Source organism: Nannospalax galili, unplaced genomic scaffold (assembly GCF_000622305.1).
Source record: "Nannospalax galili isolate Female #2095 unplaced genomic scaffold, S.galili_v1.0 scaffold54, whole genome shotgun sequence".
Taxonomy (NCBI): Eukaryota; Metazoa; Chordata; class Mammalia; order Rodentia; family Spalacidae; genus Nannospalax; species Nannospalax galili.
The window spans coordinates 8,610,099-8,629,439 of record NW_008341028.1 but is presented as its reverse complement, the minus strand read 5'-3'; the positions used below and the strand labels follow the sequence as shown (position 1 = coordinate 8,629,439).

Here is a 19,341-nt window from a genome sequence, read left to right as displayed (position 1 = left end):
TTTTTTTTTTTTGGAGACAGGGTCTTCCTTTAGCCGCCTAGAACTCACTATGTAGACCAGGCTGGTCTTGAACTCACAGAGATCTGCTACCTCTGCCTCTCAAGGGCTGGGATTAAAGGCATGTGCCACCACACCCGGAGAGCATACTATTTCAGCTCAGGATGTCAGTTTTCTCTGCTCCAAAATCAGGACATTACCACTCTGCTTATGACATAGGCAAGATTAAATGAAAGAAAAACACTGAAGTAAGGCTGAGGATGGGGTGTGGTTGGTAGCCAATGCCTGCCTAGCATCACGGAGACTTGGATTCCATTCCCACCACCACATGAAACTGAGCATGGTGGGGCACGCTAGCAATCCTAGCACCCAGGAGGTAGAGTCAGGAGGATCAAAAGTTCAAGGTCATCCTCAGCTGTATAATCATTTGAGACTAGCTTGGGCTACATGAGAGTCCGTTTAAAAAGAAAGACTGCAAGGGAGGGAGAAAGGGAGAGAGGGAGGGAAATAAAAGAGAAGAAAAAACATTGAAAAAATATGCCATCCAGTGAGGTTGGGATGGCATCAGCTGAGGTGTGGCCTCTGTGGCTAAGGGAGAATGACTGAGGCAAACAGTCCCAACCTCCAAGCTCAGGTAAACCATGCAGGTCTAACCAAAGCCAGGAAGATAATCCCAGTAAAAATCACCCCCCTTGAAAACAGTATGATCCAGTTATACCATTCCTTGGCATATACCCGAAGGACTCGTCCTATTGCAGAGATACTTGTAGAACAATATTTGTGGCTGCTCCTTTCACAATAGCTAAGAGATGGAAGCAACCTAAGTGTCCCTCAACTGATGAGTGGTTAATGAAAATGTGGTTCATTTACACAGTAGAGTTCTACTCAATGGTAAAGAAAGATGAAATAATGAAATTTGCAAGTAAATGGTTGGAACTGGAAACTGTTATACTAAGTGAAGTAACACAGACTCAGAAAAATGAAAGACGTATGTTCTCCCTCATATGTGGATCCTAGCACCAAAGCCTTATATGTGAGTATATATCCTAATGTAACTGCAAGAACCAGGAAAATGGAAAGAAGGAACCAGAGAGAGAATAGGAGACCGGTGTTACTAAGGGAGAAATGTGTAAAATGGGGGTATTTAAATGGGAGGGAGAGAAGGAGGGCTATATAAGGAACTATGGGGATAAAGGGGAACATAAGATGGAGGGGACTAGAGAGATGGCTCAGAGGTTAGGAGTGCTTTCTGTTCTTCCAGAAGACCTGAGTTTGGTTCCCAACACCCATAACAGGTGCCTTGAAACCACCTGTATCTCCACCTCCAGGGAATCTAATATCCTCTCCTGGCCTCTCTGGGCATGCACACACATGGTACACACACACAAATAAAAATAATTAAAAAGCGAATCTTGGGTCAGATATGGTAGTGCATGGTTTTAATCCAACACTTGGGAGGCAGAGGTAGACAGATCTCTGCGAGTTCAAGGCCAGCCTTGTCTACATGGTGAGTTTCAAGCTAACTGGGGCTACAGGGAGACCCTGCCTCAAAAAACAAACAGAATAAATAAAATAAATATTTAAAAAATAAGATGGAGAGGAATGGAGGAATGGCTCAGCAGTTAAGAGCTGTTCTTGCAAAACATCAGGATTTGAATGCCAGCACCCATATGGCTGCTAACAACCATCTGTACCTCCTGTTCCAGGGACTCCGATGCCCTCTTCTGACCTCCGAGGGCAGTGTATGACACAGGTGCACTTACCTACATGCAGACATAACACTCATACAAATAAATAAATAAATAAATAAATAGTAAAAAAAATAAAAAGATGGAGAGCAATTGAGGAAGACACCCAACGAAGACCTCTAGCCTCCACGTGCACCTACAGGCACATGTTCACAAAAGATCGCTCTCTCTTTCTCTCTCTCACACACACACATACACACAAATAAAAACAGTCTGACACATTGATGATTTTGTTTCTAACCACAAAGTGCTGCTAAGATGTAAGACTTCAAATCTTGGTCTCCAATACTGTAGCGCCCACCTGTAGCTAAGGGAGGCAACCAGCTATTGTTCTAAAATGATGGATAAATTTGTTTTCTCCCCCTATCTAGAAGCCTTTGAGAGGGAACTGATCCTGATTCTAACCACTCCAACAGCTATCAAAGTGCCTGAAAACAAATCCTGAGTCCATCACTCTCAAGTCCAGCCTTGGCAGACAATAGAAAAATGAGGAGGAACCCAATGGAGGGATGCTTTTGGAAGCACTCGTCGTCACTCGTCGAGAAAGTCCAATGGACTCTGATATGAACATTTGAAATTTTGCCCTATTTTGACTTTTTTCTGGTTCCCTGTCTAGAACTTGTAATGCTAACTACTCTTGCCTTTACTTCTTCACATCTCTTCGGCACCAGTCAAGGACTTTCTTTTCTCCCTACAGCTAAGAGTTAGGCAATTTGAGAATCTTTTAGATAGTCCCACTGAAGGGGTACCCCAATTGCCTCACCCTTGGTCCCTGTTCAACATGGAAGAAGCCAGAGCAGTTTGTGTCCTGATTCCCTATTGGAAATTTGGGTAACCTCTTCTGGGGATGGTGTGGTAAGAATAGGAGGTAGGAATTGGCTAGACAGGGTAAAAAGATCCCAGAGAAAAGTAGCCAATTTCTTGGCTAAAAGTCAAAATGTCCTTGGGACTGTTAGCAACATGCTCTGTTCCAAAGGCCAAAACTGTCAAAAGTATTTGGGAGCTTGTATCTAATCCCTCAAAGATTTTAGGGTTACCTCTTCAGAGGGGGGAATGTTAGAATCTCAAAAAGCCCTATAAAAAGAAAGAGAGCATGAAGTTGTTCAGGAAAAAGTGATGGAGAGATATGTGAGGAGTTAGAGGGGAAGGAGTGGGCATGGATTTGATCAAAACACTTTATATGCATGTATGAAATGACTCCCCCTGGAGTGGGGGCAGAGTGTTGGAGAACCAGCCTTTAATTATGTATTATGATTAAGTAATTTACAACCCATCAGGACACAAACCCACAGTGAAACACACAGAGCAAAAAAGATTCAAGAGACAGCTGAACCCCAGTGAGACTGGGGAGTTTGTTAACTTCCTTGTACCTTGACTTTTTGAAATGGAGTCTCCCTGCAGCCCCAGCTGGCCTGGAACTTGCTATGTAGACCAGGCTGGCCTCAAACTCACAGAGATCCACCTGCCCCTGCCTCCCGAGTGGGATCAAAGGTGTGCGTCACCACGCCCTGGCAACTTCCCTGTACTTTGATGTGTGATGTGTTTGTACTTTCGTACAAAACTCTTTTGTCTCTCCTAGCAAATATTCAGTCAAATAAACATTAATCACTTAAAAAAAACAGTCCAACAATTCCAGATGTGTGTCAAGAGTCCCACGCAGTCCTTTATCCATCTTCAGTGTGGTAAGTGAACCAGCTTTCTCCTTGTTACAGATGACTGAACTGAGTCTGGGAGGGCCTGAGCCACCACTAGATTGGACTTTAGGCTGTGTGCCCTGCGGTTGGTTCTCAGGTTTGGCTTTCACACTCTCATCCTCCGATGTCTCCCTATGTACTGGATGTTATCTATGCTCCTGAGACTCACATCTGTTCACTAGGCTCAGCATCAGACTCATGGGTCCAACAGCCTCCTGAGCCACCTCAAGCCTTGTGTGTCCAAAGATGACTCCTTATTTCCCTATACTTGCTCCAACCCACTTCCCAAGAAGGACTGGCACCATTTCCTAGATTTGGAACCTGGGCACACCTTCAACCTGCAGCACTGCGCCACAGATGTGGCACCTCCATCCACCATCACTGTTATAGTTCAGGACCCTCAGTAGAACTTGGTACCCTATGGGCTGCACCTGTGCGTCCATCTCCAGTCCTGTTTCCTCTTGTCTACCAGGACCCTGTGGATAGGATATGCCTAAAATGCATGTGCAAGCCAGTCCCTGTAACCCTGAGCTGCATTGTATGGTTCTCAGGATGGAGGGCTTCCAGCCTGCACCTGCCCCTTCCCATCTCAGCTCCTGTTGCTCATCTCCCTGCACTGTTGCTCTAGAACTTTCCATTCTTTCACATTCCCAGTCCAGCTGGTCCCCCTGCCTGGAGCACTCTCCCACCTCCAGTTCACACTTCACTGCCAGCTCAGAAGTTCAAAATCACAGCTGAGATACCCTCAGAAGCCTCACTGCCTTCAAGTTGCTACACAATTCTCAGTGTTTTCTCCCTCACTTACCAATAACCTCAAGCTGTTAGCAGGGTTCATCTATTCCTCTTTGCACAGCAGGCACATCACACACAGCAAGATGGCAAGTTCGAATGAGGATGGAGGAGTGACAAAGTCAGAATGGACTCTGGAGCACTCCCACTGCACCCCAACTCGAGAGAAATCACTGTCCTTCTGGGTCTGACCCTTAACCCATCAAAGGACACAGGGTTGATATTTTAATCTGTGGAAGGATGACTCCCAGCACAGCTTAGAAGGACTTGAAAAACTCCAGGCCTTCCAGTGACCAAGGACAAGGAAAATCTCACCTCTTTCCCAGGGGAGTCCGTGACACCTTGATAATTTTGGGTTCCCAATCCTTCCCACAATCCAATACCCTCAGCCAGGCTAGGCAAAACTTCCCTCACGAGAAATGCAGAGGACCCCAGAAAATCCCCAGGCCCCAGATGATCACACTGACTAAACTGCAGATCCTTGGCTGGGACCCCAAGAGACAGACCGGACACCGGCTAGGCCCCTCCCCCAACCCCTTCCCTCAACCCCTCCCTCTGCCTCTTTATTCGTCCCTCTCTCCCGTCTCCCCAACCTTCCGGCCACCCCACTCTCCTCCCTCCTCCAGTCTCTCCCCACCCTCCTTCCTCCTCCCGCGCTTCTTCCTCCTCCCTCTACGTTCCCTTCCCCGATCCTTTTCCCTCCTCCCTCCTCCATATCCTTCTCCCTCCCCTAGTCCCTCTCCGTTCTCTTTCCTCCTCCCACACCGTCCTCCCTCTCCCTAGTCCCTCCCCATCCTCCTCCCTCCTCCAGCCCCTCCCCTTCCCTTCTTCTCTCCCCTCCCCTCTCCGCCACCCCTCCCCTCTCCTCCCCTCCTCTCCCTTCCTGGGATCCCTGCGGCTCTCTCGCCTTGGGGCCCCGCGCTCTCCCGCCGTCCCGCCCCCGTCTTCCCCGTGCTGGGAGCAGAAGCGCGGTGCGGCCGGTGGAGCTCCTCTCTCCACGGGAAGGCCAGGCCCGGCGTACGGCGGGCAGCCATGGAGGCGGCGGCGCGGAGGCGGCAGGTCCCGGGAGCTGCGGGAGGCTCGGGCGCGCTGCAGGGCGTGTTGCCGGCCAGGTGGGCGCGGGGAGCGGGCTCGGCGCGGGGAGACCCGGGCAGCGGCGGGGCCTGTGCGGGTTGGGGCCCTAGGCTGCCCGCCGCTCTGGTCCTGGGGAGCCGCCCGGAGAGCCTCAGGGCCCCGCGGCGCTATCGATCGAGTTGGGGAGCCCTCGCTGTGTTCGGGGGCTCTCCGCGCACAACGCTGGGGAGACTCCGGGTCAGGGAAAGTGCAGGGGCCGCTGCCCCGAGATCACCCCGCTCACTCGGCCCCCAGCTCCTCTGAAGTCCCGGCCACTTCCAAGTTTTGCAGCGCCTCCTGCTCTTCGTCGAGAGGCTCAGTCCTGTCCCGGGAGCCCCAGAAGTGAGCCAGCCGGGGACAGAATGTGGGAGCCTTCCTTGCCGGGTGACTTCGGGGCTTATCTGGATGGGCGGGGCAGCCAGTGGCGCAGAACCCGCCTTTTCAAAATCTTTCCTTCTAGTCTGCCTCCATCCGCTTCACTCACCATTACGTTCCCTGCATTCCCTGCGTGCCGCAGATGTTGATTAAGCACCTGGGATGTGCCAAGCGCTGTACCCCGGAGCTGGGACTAGAACGTTCTAAGAGTCCAAAATTTGAGGAGGCTCTTAACTCCGATTGGGAACGATTCTGGAACCGAGAGCCTCTCCACATGTTGAACTGTACGCACCCTACTCCACCCCCTCACCCTAGATCCCGTCCTGTATAGCCAGTTAAAAATTGAGCCTTGATCCCTTCCATACCAAAGAGCCATGGAAGGGTTTTGAGCTCTAGTGTTCTTGAATCCGTTTTGGGAAGTTTGTGGTGTGATTTGGGATGATGGAAGAAGTTTGCTTTCGTTTGCTCCTGATGAACACATGGGTGGAGGAACTGCCGAGGGTTTCCTTTTTGACTTAGAAACCATTTGCTGAGCACCCGTACAGTCACACACCGTGTCCTGTTTCCACTTCTACAAGTGGTCATAAGGCTCAATGGCCTAGTGGCATGGTAGCCATGTTGGTTTGTGTAACTGCGTTCTCACGTTTGCACAGATTGGCCTGAGGGCACATTATTGAGCAACTTGTGGCTGTATACTTGAGAGCCCATTTGCTCATCTAACTCTTACTTCAGCCTTTGAGTTGATCATTTCACTGACAAGGAAACTGGACCATGTGAGCTATGGAGCCTGAGGCCCAGACTGTTTTACTGACCAGGAAGGGTCCTTGAGTTTAATTCCTCAGCATTCTGTAAGCTGTAAGCACCTTTATCATGTCTTGAGTTGTCCCAGGCACTGAGAGAATCAGAATTATCTTCTGTATTTGGAGCTGTCTGTGATGTTCTATATTTTATCGTGGATTAGCTGTAGACACTGAAAGTCAATATACAGTGTTGATATGATATAAGCCCTGTAAATATTGTTCCCTACAGAGCCAAGTAATGGATAACAGTTACATTTTATAGAGAACTCAAATCAACCTCTTTTTATAGTCTCCATTCATAGTTTTCTGTTTACTTGTCCCAGACAAGACTCCTTCCTTTTTCGCACCCCCAGGCTCACAGATGCTACTGTTGGGTATCACTCCCTGACTGTCATGGTGTCAGTTTCCCGTGTGGTAGACTTGGGAAGCTGTGGAGGAGGGCGAGAGCAAAGGCCCAGCTTGCGTCAGGTTACCTGGCATTGTGCTTTTATCATTGTTCTCAGCAGCAGTTGCTGGTTTTCCTGACCCAGGACTGGCCCAGCCTGGGGGCTCAGTGAGGGAAGTCTGTGGAGTCAGGAACTTGGGTCAGGCTTGAGGTTGCTCATCCTCAGGACAGGAGCTGGGAGGGTGGGGTAGGGGATGCCTTTACTCTGTGCAGTCTACTGCTACAGTCAGCATCTCAGGAGAAAACCAGTTGGATATTTATCAGGCTTCATTCCCAGACCCTGTCACTGCCCTTTTTTCTCCCTGCCCTAAGCTAGCCTGGACTCATAATAAGGCTTCCCATTGATTGAGGCACTTCTTCGGAAGTAGAGGAAGAAATTGTTACTGAGCCCCTAGTGTTGTCAGTAAGATCTAAAGGCATACACCAAGTGCCCCCCTCATCCCCATGGGCTTTCAGAATCCTTTTGTTCCTTGTTCTAAGTGTCCCAACTCTGTCAAGTTGGAGGTTTCAAAGTGAAACACTGAGGACTCTTTCATCCATCCAAATCATCACTGACAGCTTTTTTGAAGCCTGTCCTGATGGTCACTAAGTGGAAGGGGCAGCATGGGGGCTTTGTGGGGGGGGATACTGAGCCCTGAGTAGTCCTTGGAGTTAACTTTCTGAATATCTACCCAGTCTTAGACCTGGCCAGCTCTTCCCTTCCCTTTTGCCCCTAGTAGGCCATGCAGCGCCCTCTCTCCTCCAGGCCTTCCCTCCTGTTCATAAGTAGCTTTTCTATCTGGTTAAATGCACCCATCTCTTGTCTTAAAGCTCCCTTCCTTCCTGTAGGTTTTGCATACCATTTCTTGCTACACAGATCCCTCTCTAGTTTGACCTCCTCAAGTGCCACCTGGCTTAGACAGTAGTCAGAATGGTAAGCTGTTAAGAGTCTGTTTGAATTCTTTGCTGTCCAGAACTCCTGGGTTGGCAGCAACAAAAAGTCAGTGTGAGCTGTAGCACCCTCAGCAAAAGTGAAGGTATTGGTTATATGGCCAGACCACTGCCTGAGGATGTTTGCTGTGTGACACATGAACACTCTTGGTGTGCTCACACATCCCCATCCTTTCTCCAAAGCCACTTCATTCTCTTCTGGTGTCCCTGGAGGATGGAACCTTGGCCACAGGTAGTCCTTAGAGAGCCAGCCTCAGAAAGAAAGGAGCTCATGGTTCCCCAGCTCCTGGTCACCAAGCCCTCCCTGTAGCTAAAGAAGTACTCGCTCTCTTCCCAAAAGAAGCAGGAGTTAGAAAAGAGGTGACAGAAGTTTTCACAGCAGCTTCTTGCTGTGTGAGTGACAGTGGCTGAACTCTGGGCCTCAGCATCCTCATCTAGTCTATAAACATCAGGGGAATGGCTCCTGCGTCCGATGCCCCTGCCAGGGTTAGCTGAAGTGAATCAGTTAAAAGCTAGCATTGTAGAGTTAGTGATCACTGCTTGGTAGGGGACACTGAGTTGGGGAACAGAAAGACTTTGTGGATCTGGGGAAAACCTACTCTACCTGCCTTGCCTGAAGGACCATGGCGACCCCCCAAGGACTTGCTTCCTTGGTCTTGGGTTGCTCTACAGTCTGATGTTGATCATTTTTGAATTAGCTTCAGGAAATTATGGAAGTAATGACAGCATTGACAAGAAAACCAAGCTGCCTCTCAGCTATCATTTGCCATTAGGAAAGGATCAACAAACTGGTCGTGGTGGTTTTAAACTAGCCATTGCTCACTGGGTCTGAGTCAGGTGCTAGGCTGAGAACTCTGGAAGACAAGATCCATGCCACCCCAAGCCTATTGGGCAACACAGCATAATGAGACTCACCTCCATCATCTTAGTAGCTAGTGGTTGCTTGTCTCCAGAGGTATGCAAATGATAGGGATGCTGTGAGGATGACCTAGCTCTAATGGGAAAGTGGGAGAGTTGCGGAAACACTAACAGTCTCCCATTTTGGTTTGGCAGTACAGCTCAGCAGTTAAGGCACCTGTCACCAAGCCTGACAACCTGAGTTCGATCCCTAGTACCCATATGTTGGAAGGAAAGAACTGACTTGCACAAGTTGCCCTCTGACCTCCACACACATGTACACATTCAAAATGAATGTAGGGCTGGAGAGGTGGCTCAGTGGCTAAGAGCACTGGCTACTCTTGGAGAGGACCCAGGTCCAGGAGATCCAACACCCTCTTCTGGCCTCCACGGGCATTGTGTGCATGTGGTGTACTTACATACATGTAGGCAAAACACTCGTACACACAAAAATAAAATAATAAAACATAAATGTAAAAAAAATTAAAAGCAAAATCATGCAAAAATTAAAAGCAAAGATGTCCCTTCTTGAGGGCCTAGATGGAGGAACATATCTCCATCATGTGTCCTATGTTGCTGACTGGCCTGAGCTGGGGAGGAAACATTTGCTCCCTGTAGGGCTGGTGTGGCTTTGGGAGAAAAGAGAAGCTCCCGTGGGAAGTGGCACTGGCCCTCGTACTTCCATGCACCTGTGAACAGCAGGGGACCGATTGCTTTGTTTTTATCTTATTTTTGTTTGGTGTGTATGAGTGTTTTACCTACATGTATGTAAGTGCACCCATGTCATTCAAAGCCCATGGAGGCCAGAAAAGGGCGTTGGAGCCCCTGGAGCTGGAGTTACAGACAGTTGTCAGCCACCATGTGGGTGCTGGAATCCAACCTGAGTCCTCTGGAAGAGCAGCCAGTGCTCTTAACCGCTGAGCCATCTCTCCAGTCTCTGGACCAACTGCTTTGTGAGAAGGACAGACTGGGAAGATGTGGGTCAGGTGCTTCTTACCCTCTCACATCCTGGCTGCCTTCCTTCTTGGGTTCTAAATGTGAGTTAGTAACAAGAGAAATTCCTCTGTGGAGCTGAGGAGCCAGGTGGAAGGAGGCCTTCTCTCAGTCCCTATGGAAGGGCCCCATTGGTCCAACTCATGTCATATGCTCATCCCATGGACCAGTCATTATGGATACAACTATGGGATGGAGGTTAAAAGTATAAACTCTGGCCAGGTGTGGTGGTGCAAGTCTTTAATCTCAGCACTCAAGAAGCAGAGGCAGGTGAATCCCCATGAGTTTGAGGCCAACCTGGTCTACATAGTGAGTTGCAGGCCAGCTAGGGCTACATAGTGAGACTGTCTCAAAAAAACAAAACAACAAAAACCATAAAGTATGAAACTTAATCATTTAGGTTCCAGCCCTCAATGTGTGACCTGGGGCAAAGCCCTTAACCTGCTGGGTGCCTCCCCGCCGCCCCACTTTTAAAATAAGGATAAAATCCCAATGTCAAGGAGTTTCTGTGAAGATTAAAGGAATTAAATGAGTGTTGGGGTTGTAGGTAAGTGGTGGAGCATGCATTTAATTATATGCAAGGCTCTGGGTTCCATCCCTAATATCGCACAAATTAATTAAGGGCAGGAGAGATGGCTCAGCAGTTAAGAGCACCTACTGCTCTTGCAGAGAACCCGGGTAGGTTCCCAGCACCCATGTCAGGCAGCCCAACTGCCTGTAACTCCAGCTCCAGGGGATTCAGAGCCCTCTACTAGCACCTGCAGTCATGTGCACATATACATGTAGTTATACCTGGGCTATACTAAAGCATTCAGTGAAGGTTACCTGCCATCTGCTGCTGTTCTCCATCCACATGGCTTTCAGCTGTGCTTATGTGTTTTTCTTCATTTTATTTTCCCGTCATTTTATAATGGGGAAAGCTTTACAGTCATTAGTACACCCGTTGGACAGTTTCTCCCTGAATCTCAGGGAAGCTACACTCAGGGCAAGTGAAAGCCACTTCCCCTTGGCTGGACTCTGGGTTTCCTTTCCCTAGACAGTGTGTATGTTCCTGCCTTCAGGTCCCCAAAGCTCTTTGTGTTTATCTTGGGTCCATTGCAAAGGGGGAGGAGAGAAGAGCTGACCCCCTCATCTCATTCCTTCACAGACATGGCTCCATGAAGGCTGAGGAAACAGACCGCACGGCTCCCTTCCACCTCGACCTCTGGTTCTACTTTACACTGCAGAACTGGGTTCTGGACTTCGGCCGACCCATTGCCATGGTGAGTGTGAGGCTGGGCCCTGCCCAGTGCTGAGGAGACTGAATGTCACCAGTTTGCTGAGCCGTCTTAGCCGAATCACTTCTTAGAGTAAACCCAGAGGTGCATTCTGTAGCTGTGTTACTGACCAGTCGTGCAAATGAGAGGACCGGAGGGTTCCAGTGGTCATCCTGTGTCCCCTGTAGCCCATACCTTGAAATAGGTGAACTACTTTAACCATTTCTCTGAGCCAGACAGACAGGTTTGGGAAAGAGGCAGAGCGAATCCGCTGTTCTCCCCCGTTGTCTTGGGTTAGTATTATTCCTCTGGACGCGAATCCTATTGGCTGATTTTACATATAACTGAGGTGAAAGTAGGTTCTAGTTCAAAATTTGTAAGAACTAAAAATAAAACCACTTCTGAGTAGTGAAAGTAACATGTAGAAGTTATAAAGAAGACTTAGACCCTCCCATCCCTTTCCAGTCTCACTTCTGACAGTTTGGGGCACATCCTTCCACTCCTTTCTCTCTGTTCATATAAATGTGTGTGTGTGTGTGTGTGTGTGTGTGTGTGTGTGTGTATCCCTTTTTTTTCTAACCAAAATCAGATTTTATTTTATACCTTATTATGAAACTCAATTGCTTTACATTAGAATATATTCAGATGTCTTTCCATGGCAATATATGCAAATTGTTTCTATTAATGGCAACTTACTTAAGCTTCCATAGTAAAAATGTACTACAAGGGCTGGGGTGGTGGCACATGGCTGTAATCCTAGTACTCGAGAGGCTGAAACAGGAGGGTTACAAGTTCATGGCCAGTCAGAGCTACATAGTAAGACCCTGTCTCAAAACCAAACAAGCAAACAAAAAAATACTAAGGCTGGAGAGATGGCTTAGTAGTTAAGCACAGGCATCTGAACGTGTGGCATTCACTCACACAGATGTACACACATACACATAAATAAAAGTAAATTTTACAATACTATAATGTACTTAACAAGCCTGTTTATTCAAAGAGTGTTTCATTAAGCACATTTTGATATAGGTGAAGACACAGAGACAGACATAGACTGATGGAAACTGAGATTCTAGTGTCCTGGAGAAGCTAGTTTTATTCAGCTTTATTCCACTAAATCCAGTGGCTTTACTGGATTAAAAGAGCTAAACAGTGAAATCTTTGAAATGTTTGATCATCATGCTTGTTTTCAGTCGCCTGATAGTGAGACTCTGGTTTAGGGTATATGAAATGTTTTGATGTTTCTTGGGGTTTTCTTGCTGGCAAGGCCCTGATTCAAGGTAGAGCAGGAAAAGGACATTCCTATTGGAATCTGCTGGCCCTGTGCTGCCTCCTGTCTCAGGCGAGGTGGGGAAGGAAGAGTAGATCTTTTCTACTTCATTGCTAATATGCATTTGACCTGATCTGGAGGCTGTCTGTCTGCTCAGGAGATGAGTACTTTTCACAGGTGGGTGTGGTGGTCAGGACACCTTGTCCTTACTGCAAGGCATGGAGTGCCAGAACCCCGAGGGTCCATGTAGACCATCAGGCCAGCTCTCTTATGTTACAGAGGGGAAACTCAGGTTCACAGAGGGGAGGGACTTGCCAAGGTCTCCTGGCAAGGTGGAGGCACAGTTGAGTCCCAATGGAACTTCCTGGAACCCAGGAACATTTATTTGGGGCCAGTGAGAGAAGACACAAGCTAGGCCTTGGATTTCTGTCTCTACTGTGTGACTAAGGACAGTTCCCTTTACCATCTGTGAAACTCAGTTTCTCTCTTTGGATGTTCTTTGGGCCTGGGGCTGTCAAGAAGGTCCCTAGACCTAGAGATCACTAAAAGAGTCTAGCAGCCTGTCAGCCTGCCTTTGAGTATACATCCATCTTCTCTTCCTCAGCTTGTGTTCCCTCTCCAGTGGTTTCCTCTCAACAAGCCTAGCGTCGGCGACTACTTCCACATGGCCTACAACATCATCACGCCCTTCCTTCTGCTCAAGGTACAAACTGGCCCTATCCCTCCTGTTTATCATGCCTAGCAAGAAGCTGGTACCAGACCCTAGCACTGAGTCAGGCCTTTCCCCACCTTTGTCTAAGGAATGCTGGCTACAGTAGAGGCATGCATCAAGGGCCTGGGGCCAGGGAAGGATAGAGACACCCCCTGGAGTTACCCCAGTGGAGTATGCCAGAGGTGAAATGGGAGAAGTGGTCAGGCAAGAGGGATCTGTAGACAGGGTTATGTTTGGGGAGCTATAAAACATTTGGGGTTAGTGGCTGAGTGATGGGGTAGGGGGTCAGGGGGCTGAAAGAGCAGCAGTGGGGGCTGGAGATTAAAGTAATCTCTACATCATTTAAGGGAAGTCTATGCAATGTCAATAGCTGTCATACTATATTGTTTAAGAAAAAGCAACCAGAAGAAAAGTCTGTACACATTCAGTGCAGTTTATTTTAAATCAATTATCTTGGATCCATGGTTGGCTGTATTTGCAGACATAAAACCATAGATACAGAGGGTGGACTGTATTATAGCTATAATTATACCCATCATTTTGTTTATAAGAAAGGCATTTTAAGGGCCAGTGAGATGGCTCAGTGGGTAAAGGCCTGATGACCTGAGGTCGATCCCCACAACCTACATGATAGGAGAAAGCAAACTCCTAAAAGTTGTCCCCTGACCTCCATGTGTGTGCACATACACACACATAATAAAGAAATAAATGCTTTTTTTAAAACACCACAAGGAATTGGAGAGATGACTCAGTGGTTAAGAGCATTGGCTGCTCTTACAGAGGATCTGGGTTCAGTTCCTAGCCCCCACATGATGACTAACAGTTGTCAGTAACTCCAGTTCAGAGGATCCAGTGTTCTCTATTGGGTATTGTACGCATCTGGTGTACTTACATACATGCAGGCAAAACACTTGTACATGTAAAACAATTGAATTTTTGATTTTTTTAAAATTTATTTTTATGTATATGAGTGTCTTGTCTGCATGTAAGTACACCTGTGCATGCAATGCCCATGGATGTCAGAAGAGGGCATCAGATCCCCTGGAACTGGGGTTATGGACAGTTATTAGCTGCCACATGGGTGCTGGGAATTGAACCCAGGTCCTCTGGAACCCAGCCTGTGCTCTTCTGAGCCATCTCTCTAGCCCATAAGCATTTTTAACTAAAGGAACCCAGGTCCTCTGGAACCCAGCCTGTGCTCTTAACTTCTGAGCCATCTCTCCAGCCCATAAATATTTTTAAGTAAAACAAAACACCAAAAGAAAAGTTTTGAATTTCTAAAAACAGGAGAGGCATGACCTCAGAAGGTAGTTGCTGTAGTTGTAGTATACCCACCCCCATCTTGACTCCCCAACATTTTTGGTTTGCTGAGGACCAGGTGCTCAGAAATTAGGTCCCTGAAGCATGCTGGCCCAGCTACCCAGAGCACATGGGGTAATAGGAGGGTCTGGTGAGCAGTGAGCTGCATCCACCCCCCCGACACCCTGCCAGATTTATTTTCCTGGAGAGAAGGGCTATCGTTCAGCCGCCCCTGCTAGGCTCAGGGTTGACATGATCTGGAGTCGGGCTGTCCCTCTCAGAGACCCACTGTTGTAAGTAGGGAGGCAGAGGGTATCACAGTTGCAATGGAGGCAAGGGCATGCCATAGATCTTGTTCTGAACTGCAGCTCATCGAGCGGTCCCCCCGCACACTGCCACGCTCCGTGATCTATGTCAGCATCATCACTTTCATCATGGGAGCCAGCATCCACCTGGTAGGGGATTCTGTCAACCACCGCCTGCTCTTCAGTGGGTACCAGCATCATCTGTCCGTTCGTGAGAACCCCATCATCAAGAATCTCAAACCGGAGACTCTGGTGAGACTGCGTCCCCCTCTTACTCCATTGTGGCTGTCCTATGGGGGACCTGTCCTGGGAGGCTAAAGAGGAAAAGAAGAGTCTCGTGGCTGGCTTCAAACTCTATGTAGGCAAGGATGACCTCGAACTCCTGACCTTCTCTACTTCATCTCTTTGAGTGCTGGTATTACAGGCATACCTCATACCCAGTTTATGCTATCCTTAACATCAAACGTGCCTGCTAGGCAAGGATCCCACTAATTGAGCTACATTCCCAGCCCACCACACGTGATTTTATATTAAAGACATACAGCTAAGTCAGGGTATTGCCTGACCAAACTATATGACAAAGAAGTGCATCGGGGTGTGGGGAGACACATCTATAATCCCAGCACTCAAGGAGACAGACAGGATTACTGCAAGTTTAAGACCAGCCTGGTCTATATAGTGAGACCCTGAGTCTCCAAAAAAAGAAAGGAAGGAAAAGTGACCCAGTGACTGGCTTTCTGTGGCCCCTCTGGTAGCAGGCAAGGCCCTGGGGGAGGGATTGGATGGTAAAGGGGAACCCTGAGGGGAGAAGGGTGGCCAGTGGTGTTACTTGGGGTCCCAACTTCTACTCTCCACACTTGTGCCTCCTCAGATCGACTCCTTTGAGCTGCTTTACTACTATGATGAGTACCTGGGCCACTCCATGTGGTGAGTGAGGAGCTGCTCTATCCATCCCAGGGACCTGGCTCCAGGGACACAGGACAAGGCTCCTGAGACCCCAGGTCTCCAAGTATTGGGTGGAGCACCTGGAATGGCATTCCCTTCCTCTGGGAAGGTGCTATGAGTGGGACCCCTGATCAGCATTCCAGGGAGCCTTGGTTCTCTCTTCTCTTGGCCCTAAGGGGGACCTCATGCCGCCTCCTCCCTGGCTGCAGTTCCCACAGTGGCCACTAGGGGGAAGAGAACAGCTGTTGTCCACTCAGGCAGAGCCTTGGGTTGGGAAGGACATGGCCCTGGTAAACAATCCCCCCTAGATGATCAGTGATGTTGGGGTGGGGTAGGGTGGGGCATGTAGGAAACAGAAGAGCTAGCAAGGCCAAGTTTGCAGGCTATCTCAGAACTCCCAGGGGATCTCCCCTCTACCATCACCAACCACCCTCCCCCTGTCAGGAAGAAACCTCAGAAATGTGGGGTCAGTACCAGAGATTGAAGGCTCAAATGAGGAGGTTTCCTCTGCTGCCTTTCATCTTAAACTGATGAAAATAAATCCAGAGAGAAGAGCTGAAGGCAGCTGTCAGCTGGGAGATGGCAAGCTAGCCCTTTGTCTAGGTGTCTCATCCTGACGGAGCTAGCTCACTCACAGCCCCTGTTCCAAGCATGGGTGTTTTGGGGGGCTATTTGAGGTTGATGACAGTTGATATTCTTGGCTCGGAGCATCCTAGGGGACCTCTAAACAGGGCTCCTGCCACCTCTCCCTGAATTTGCCCAGGAACCTTCCCACTGAAGGTTGTGAAGAGAACAGGTCTGGGAACCAGCTGGCCAGGTCAGCAGAATAGGCAGGGGTGGGGGTCAGGTGTTACATGACAGAAAAGGACTCTATGTGTATGTGTGTGTGTGTGTGTGTATGTGTGTGTGTGTGTATGTGTGTGTACCTGTGTGTACACAGAAGGGAGAGAGGGAGCCCCTGTATGTGGAGCAGAGAAGCTATACCCTTGGATAAAGTGGGGATTGTGGGCTAAGTGTGAGTGATAGTTGCCAGGGCCCCTGTTCAGGCCTCTTAAGCTGTGGCCTCTCTGTTATAGGTACATCCCCTTCTTCCTCATCCTCTTCATGTACTTCAGCGGATGCTTTACAACCTCCAAAGCTGAGAGCCACATGCCAGGGCCTGCCCTGCTCCTGGTGGGGCCCAGTGGCCTGTACTACTGGTGAGTGGACATTGGCACTTAGGGTGGGGACAGGAGCAAAAGTACTGAGTGAGCCACTGCCGTAAACATCTACTCTTAAACAGTGCTGGAAGGCCAGGTGTGGAGCAGGCCTTTAATCCCAGCACTTGGAAGGCAGAGGCAGGTGAATCTCTGTGAATTTGAGGCCAGCCTGGTTTGTTATAGGGAGTTCCAGGCCACACAAGGCTACATAGTGAGACCCTGTATCAAAAACGTAAACCAAAACAAACTGTGGGTGTGGTAACGCATGCTTGTGATCCCGTCACTTGGGATGTGGAAGCAGGAGGATCAGGAGTACAAGACCAGCCTTGGCTACATAGTGAGTTTGAGGCCAGCTTAGGCTACATAAGATTCCATTTCAAAGAAAAAGAAAGAAGTCACATTTGACCACAGTCCTATAGTGTGGCCCCAGGTAAGACTGGCCATCTTCAGGCCCCTGCTTCCTCCTGAGTCTAGTGGGGTCTGTGCTTTGTGATGGTTTCTCTGCTATGAGGAAGCCCAGCTCTATGTAAGTAGGTGAGAGTGGGTAAGGCTCTCCCTCCCTGTCTGGGCCCCGCCTCCCAGCACCCCAGAGCCACCCTGAGGCCAGGAGTCTACCTCTAGCTTCTAGCCCTGTGGAGCCCCTGAGCCTCATTTTCCCCTTCTGTGAAATAGAGATGGTACCAGCCTATCCTCTGCTCAGAAGATGGAGAGAAAAAGGAGCTTTGCAAACTCTAAAGACCAAACAAGGACAGACCAGGAGGAAGTTCCCCCGCCCAGCACTACCTCTCTTGTCTATTTGTCCCCCCAGGTCCCTCTCCCCAGCACAGACTCCCCACCCAGGCCTCAGTTAGACTCTTACCTTCCCAACATTCCACACACACACACACACACACACACACACACACACACACCCCACCCCCCATGAGATTGTAGGACGGACCCAGCAGGACTGGGCCTTTCTCTGGGAGGTCTTCCACATGAAAAAGGGCCCTTCCTTCTCTGGGCCATCTCCAGGGACTGCCTTTCCTGTAAGAGGGTCCACCAGGGCTACCATTTATGCCAGAAAGAGGCTGGACCTGAGCATGCTCACTACCAAGGTCTTACCCTTGGCATGCTGATGCAGTGTGGGTGGCTCCACAGCAGCTGCCGCCATTTGCTGAGCAATACACTTCCAAGTGAGAGATGCACACAGCCCTTGTCGGTCACTAGAGAGATGTTTGTGTTTCCTTCATAAGGAGAAACAACCTCTAAGATGTCACATCAATTTCTCCAAGATCTCAGGCCACTGGGTTGTAGAGCTAGTGTTCCTGGAGTAAATGGGTGGGCATCAGGACCCACCCTAGAGGCAGAGAGATAAACAGATAACCTTGCTGAATCCTACCAAGTGCCACCCAAGTGTGAGCTTGTGCTACGTACTGCGTGGGGTGCAGCATCTATGGGAGATCAGACAGTGGCCCAGCCTCCAAGGGGATAGCAGTGACAGCCTCTGTATATTGGGACTATGTTTCTAAACTCAAATGCCTACAGAAACCAAGCGAGGCCAGAGGGAATGTGGGAATGGTGGCCAAGCATCAGTGTTCACTTTCTCCTCCAGAGACTATTTTTGTCATGTCGAAATATTCTGATGTGATTCAATAAGCCAGAAATCCCTATTTCAAGATAGTCTGTTACACTGTTAGGTAACTGAAACACCCAAAACAAACAATATATTTTTAAACTTCTTCAAGCCAAAGTGATGTGCTGCCTGTGGACTGTGGTTTAGGCTGGCCTGCTCACTAGGTGAGCTGTTCTGACTGACCTGGAGGACAGCCTGGCACCAGCTCCAGAGAGCCATGCTGCGCATGTTGGGGTTGCCATGGCACCCACTTACCTCCACGCCTGATCTCCCTTTCCAGGTACCTGGTCACCGAGGGTCAGATCTTCATTCTCTTCATCTTCACCTTCTTCGCCATGCTGGCCCTCGTCCTGCACCAGAAGCGCAGGCACCTCTTCCTGGACAGCAATGGCCTCTTCCTCTTCTCTTCTTTTGCCCTCACCCTCTCCTTGGTGGCTCTGTGGGTCGCCTGGCTGTGGAATGATCCTGTGCTCAGGAAGAAGTATCCTGGCGTCATCTATGTCCCTGAGCCCTGGGCCTTCTACACTCTCCACGTCAGTAGTCAGCACTGAAGCTCACTGAGGGCAATGGACCTTGGAGGATATTTGCTTGTGGGTTCTCGAGTGTATTGGTGCACATACGTGCACAGTGTGAGGACGTGGGGTATGCATGGCAGAGAGCATCTTTGAAAGACTCAACTATTTCAGTCAAGTTTTTGTTTGCTTTGGATTACAGGATGGAATTTAGTTTAGGGATGCCTGTCAAGTCCAGGATTCAGGCACCTGCACTTTATTACTACGGGGAATCCCCAAATATATTCCCAACTCTCAGGACCAAGGTGGCCTTACTGAGATTTCCTGTGGCCATGCAGGAGAGGGCTGGGTAAGGAGAAGCAGGAAGAGACTCTGCCACCCACTCAGCACCTAGCTCACCCTGAAGTCCCCTCTCTAAGCCTCATGTGCACTAGATGGTCCCATGTG

At 49.1% G+C, this 19,341-nt stretch overlaps 1 protein-coding gene across 1 annotated transcript; it reads left to right on the top strand.

Annotated features, from left to right (window-relative positions):
• The first annotated feature begins 5,076 nt into the window (after nt 1-5,076).
• Cln6 (CLN6 transmembrane ER protein) lies at nt 5,077-19,072 on the top strand. The gene is made up of 7 exons (XM_008836368.3): nt 5,077-5,340; nt 10,929-11,043; nt 12,912-13,010; nt 14,687-14,875; nt 15,495-15,550; nt 16,645-16,767; nt 18,663-19,072. The coding sequence occupies exons 1-7, from the start codon at nt 5,261-5,263 to the stop codon at nt 18,931-18,933; spliced, it is 933 nt and encodes a 310-aa protein (XP_008834590.1). The 5' UTR covers nt 5,077-5,260; the 3' UTR covers nt 18,934-19,072.
• The last annotated feature ends 269 nt before the right edge of the window (nt 19,073-19,341 follow it).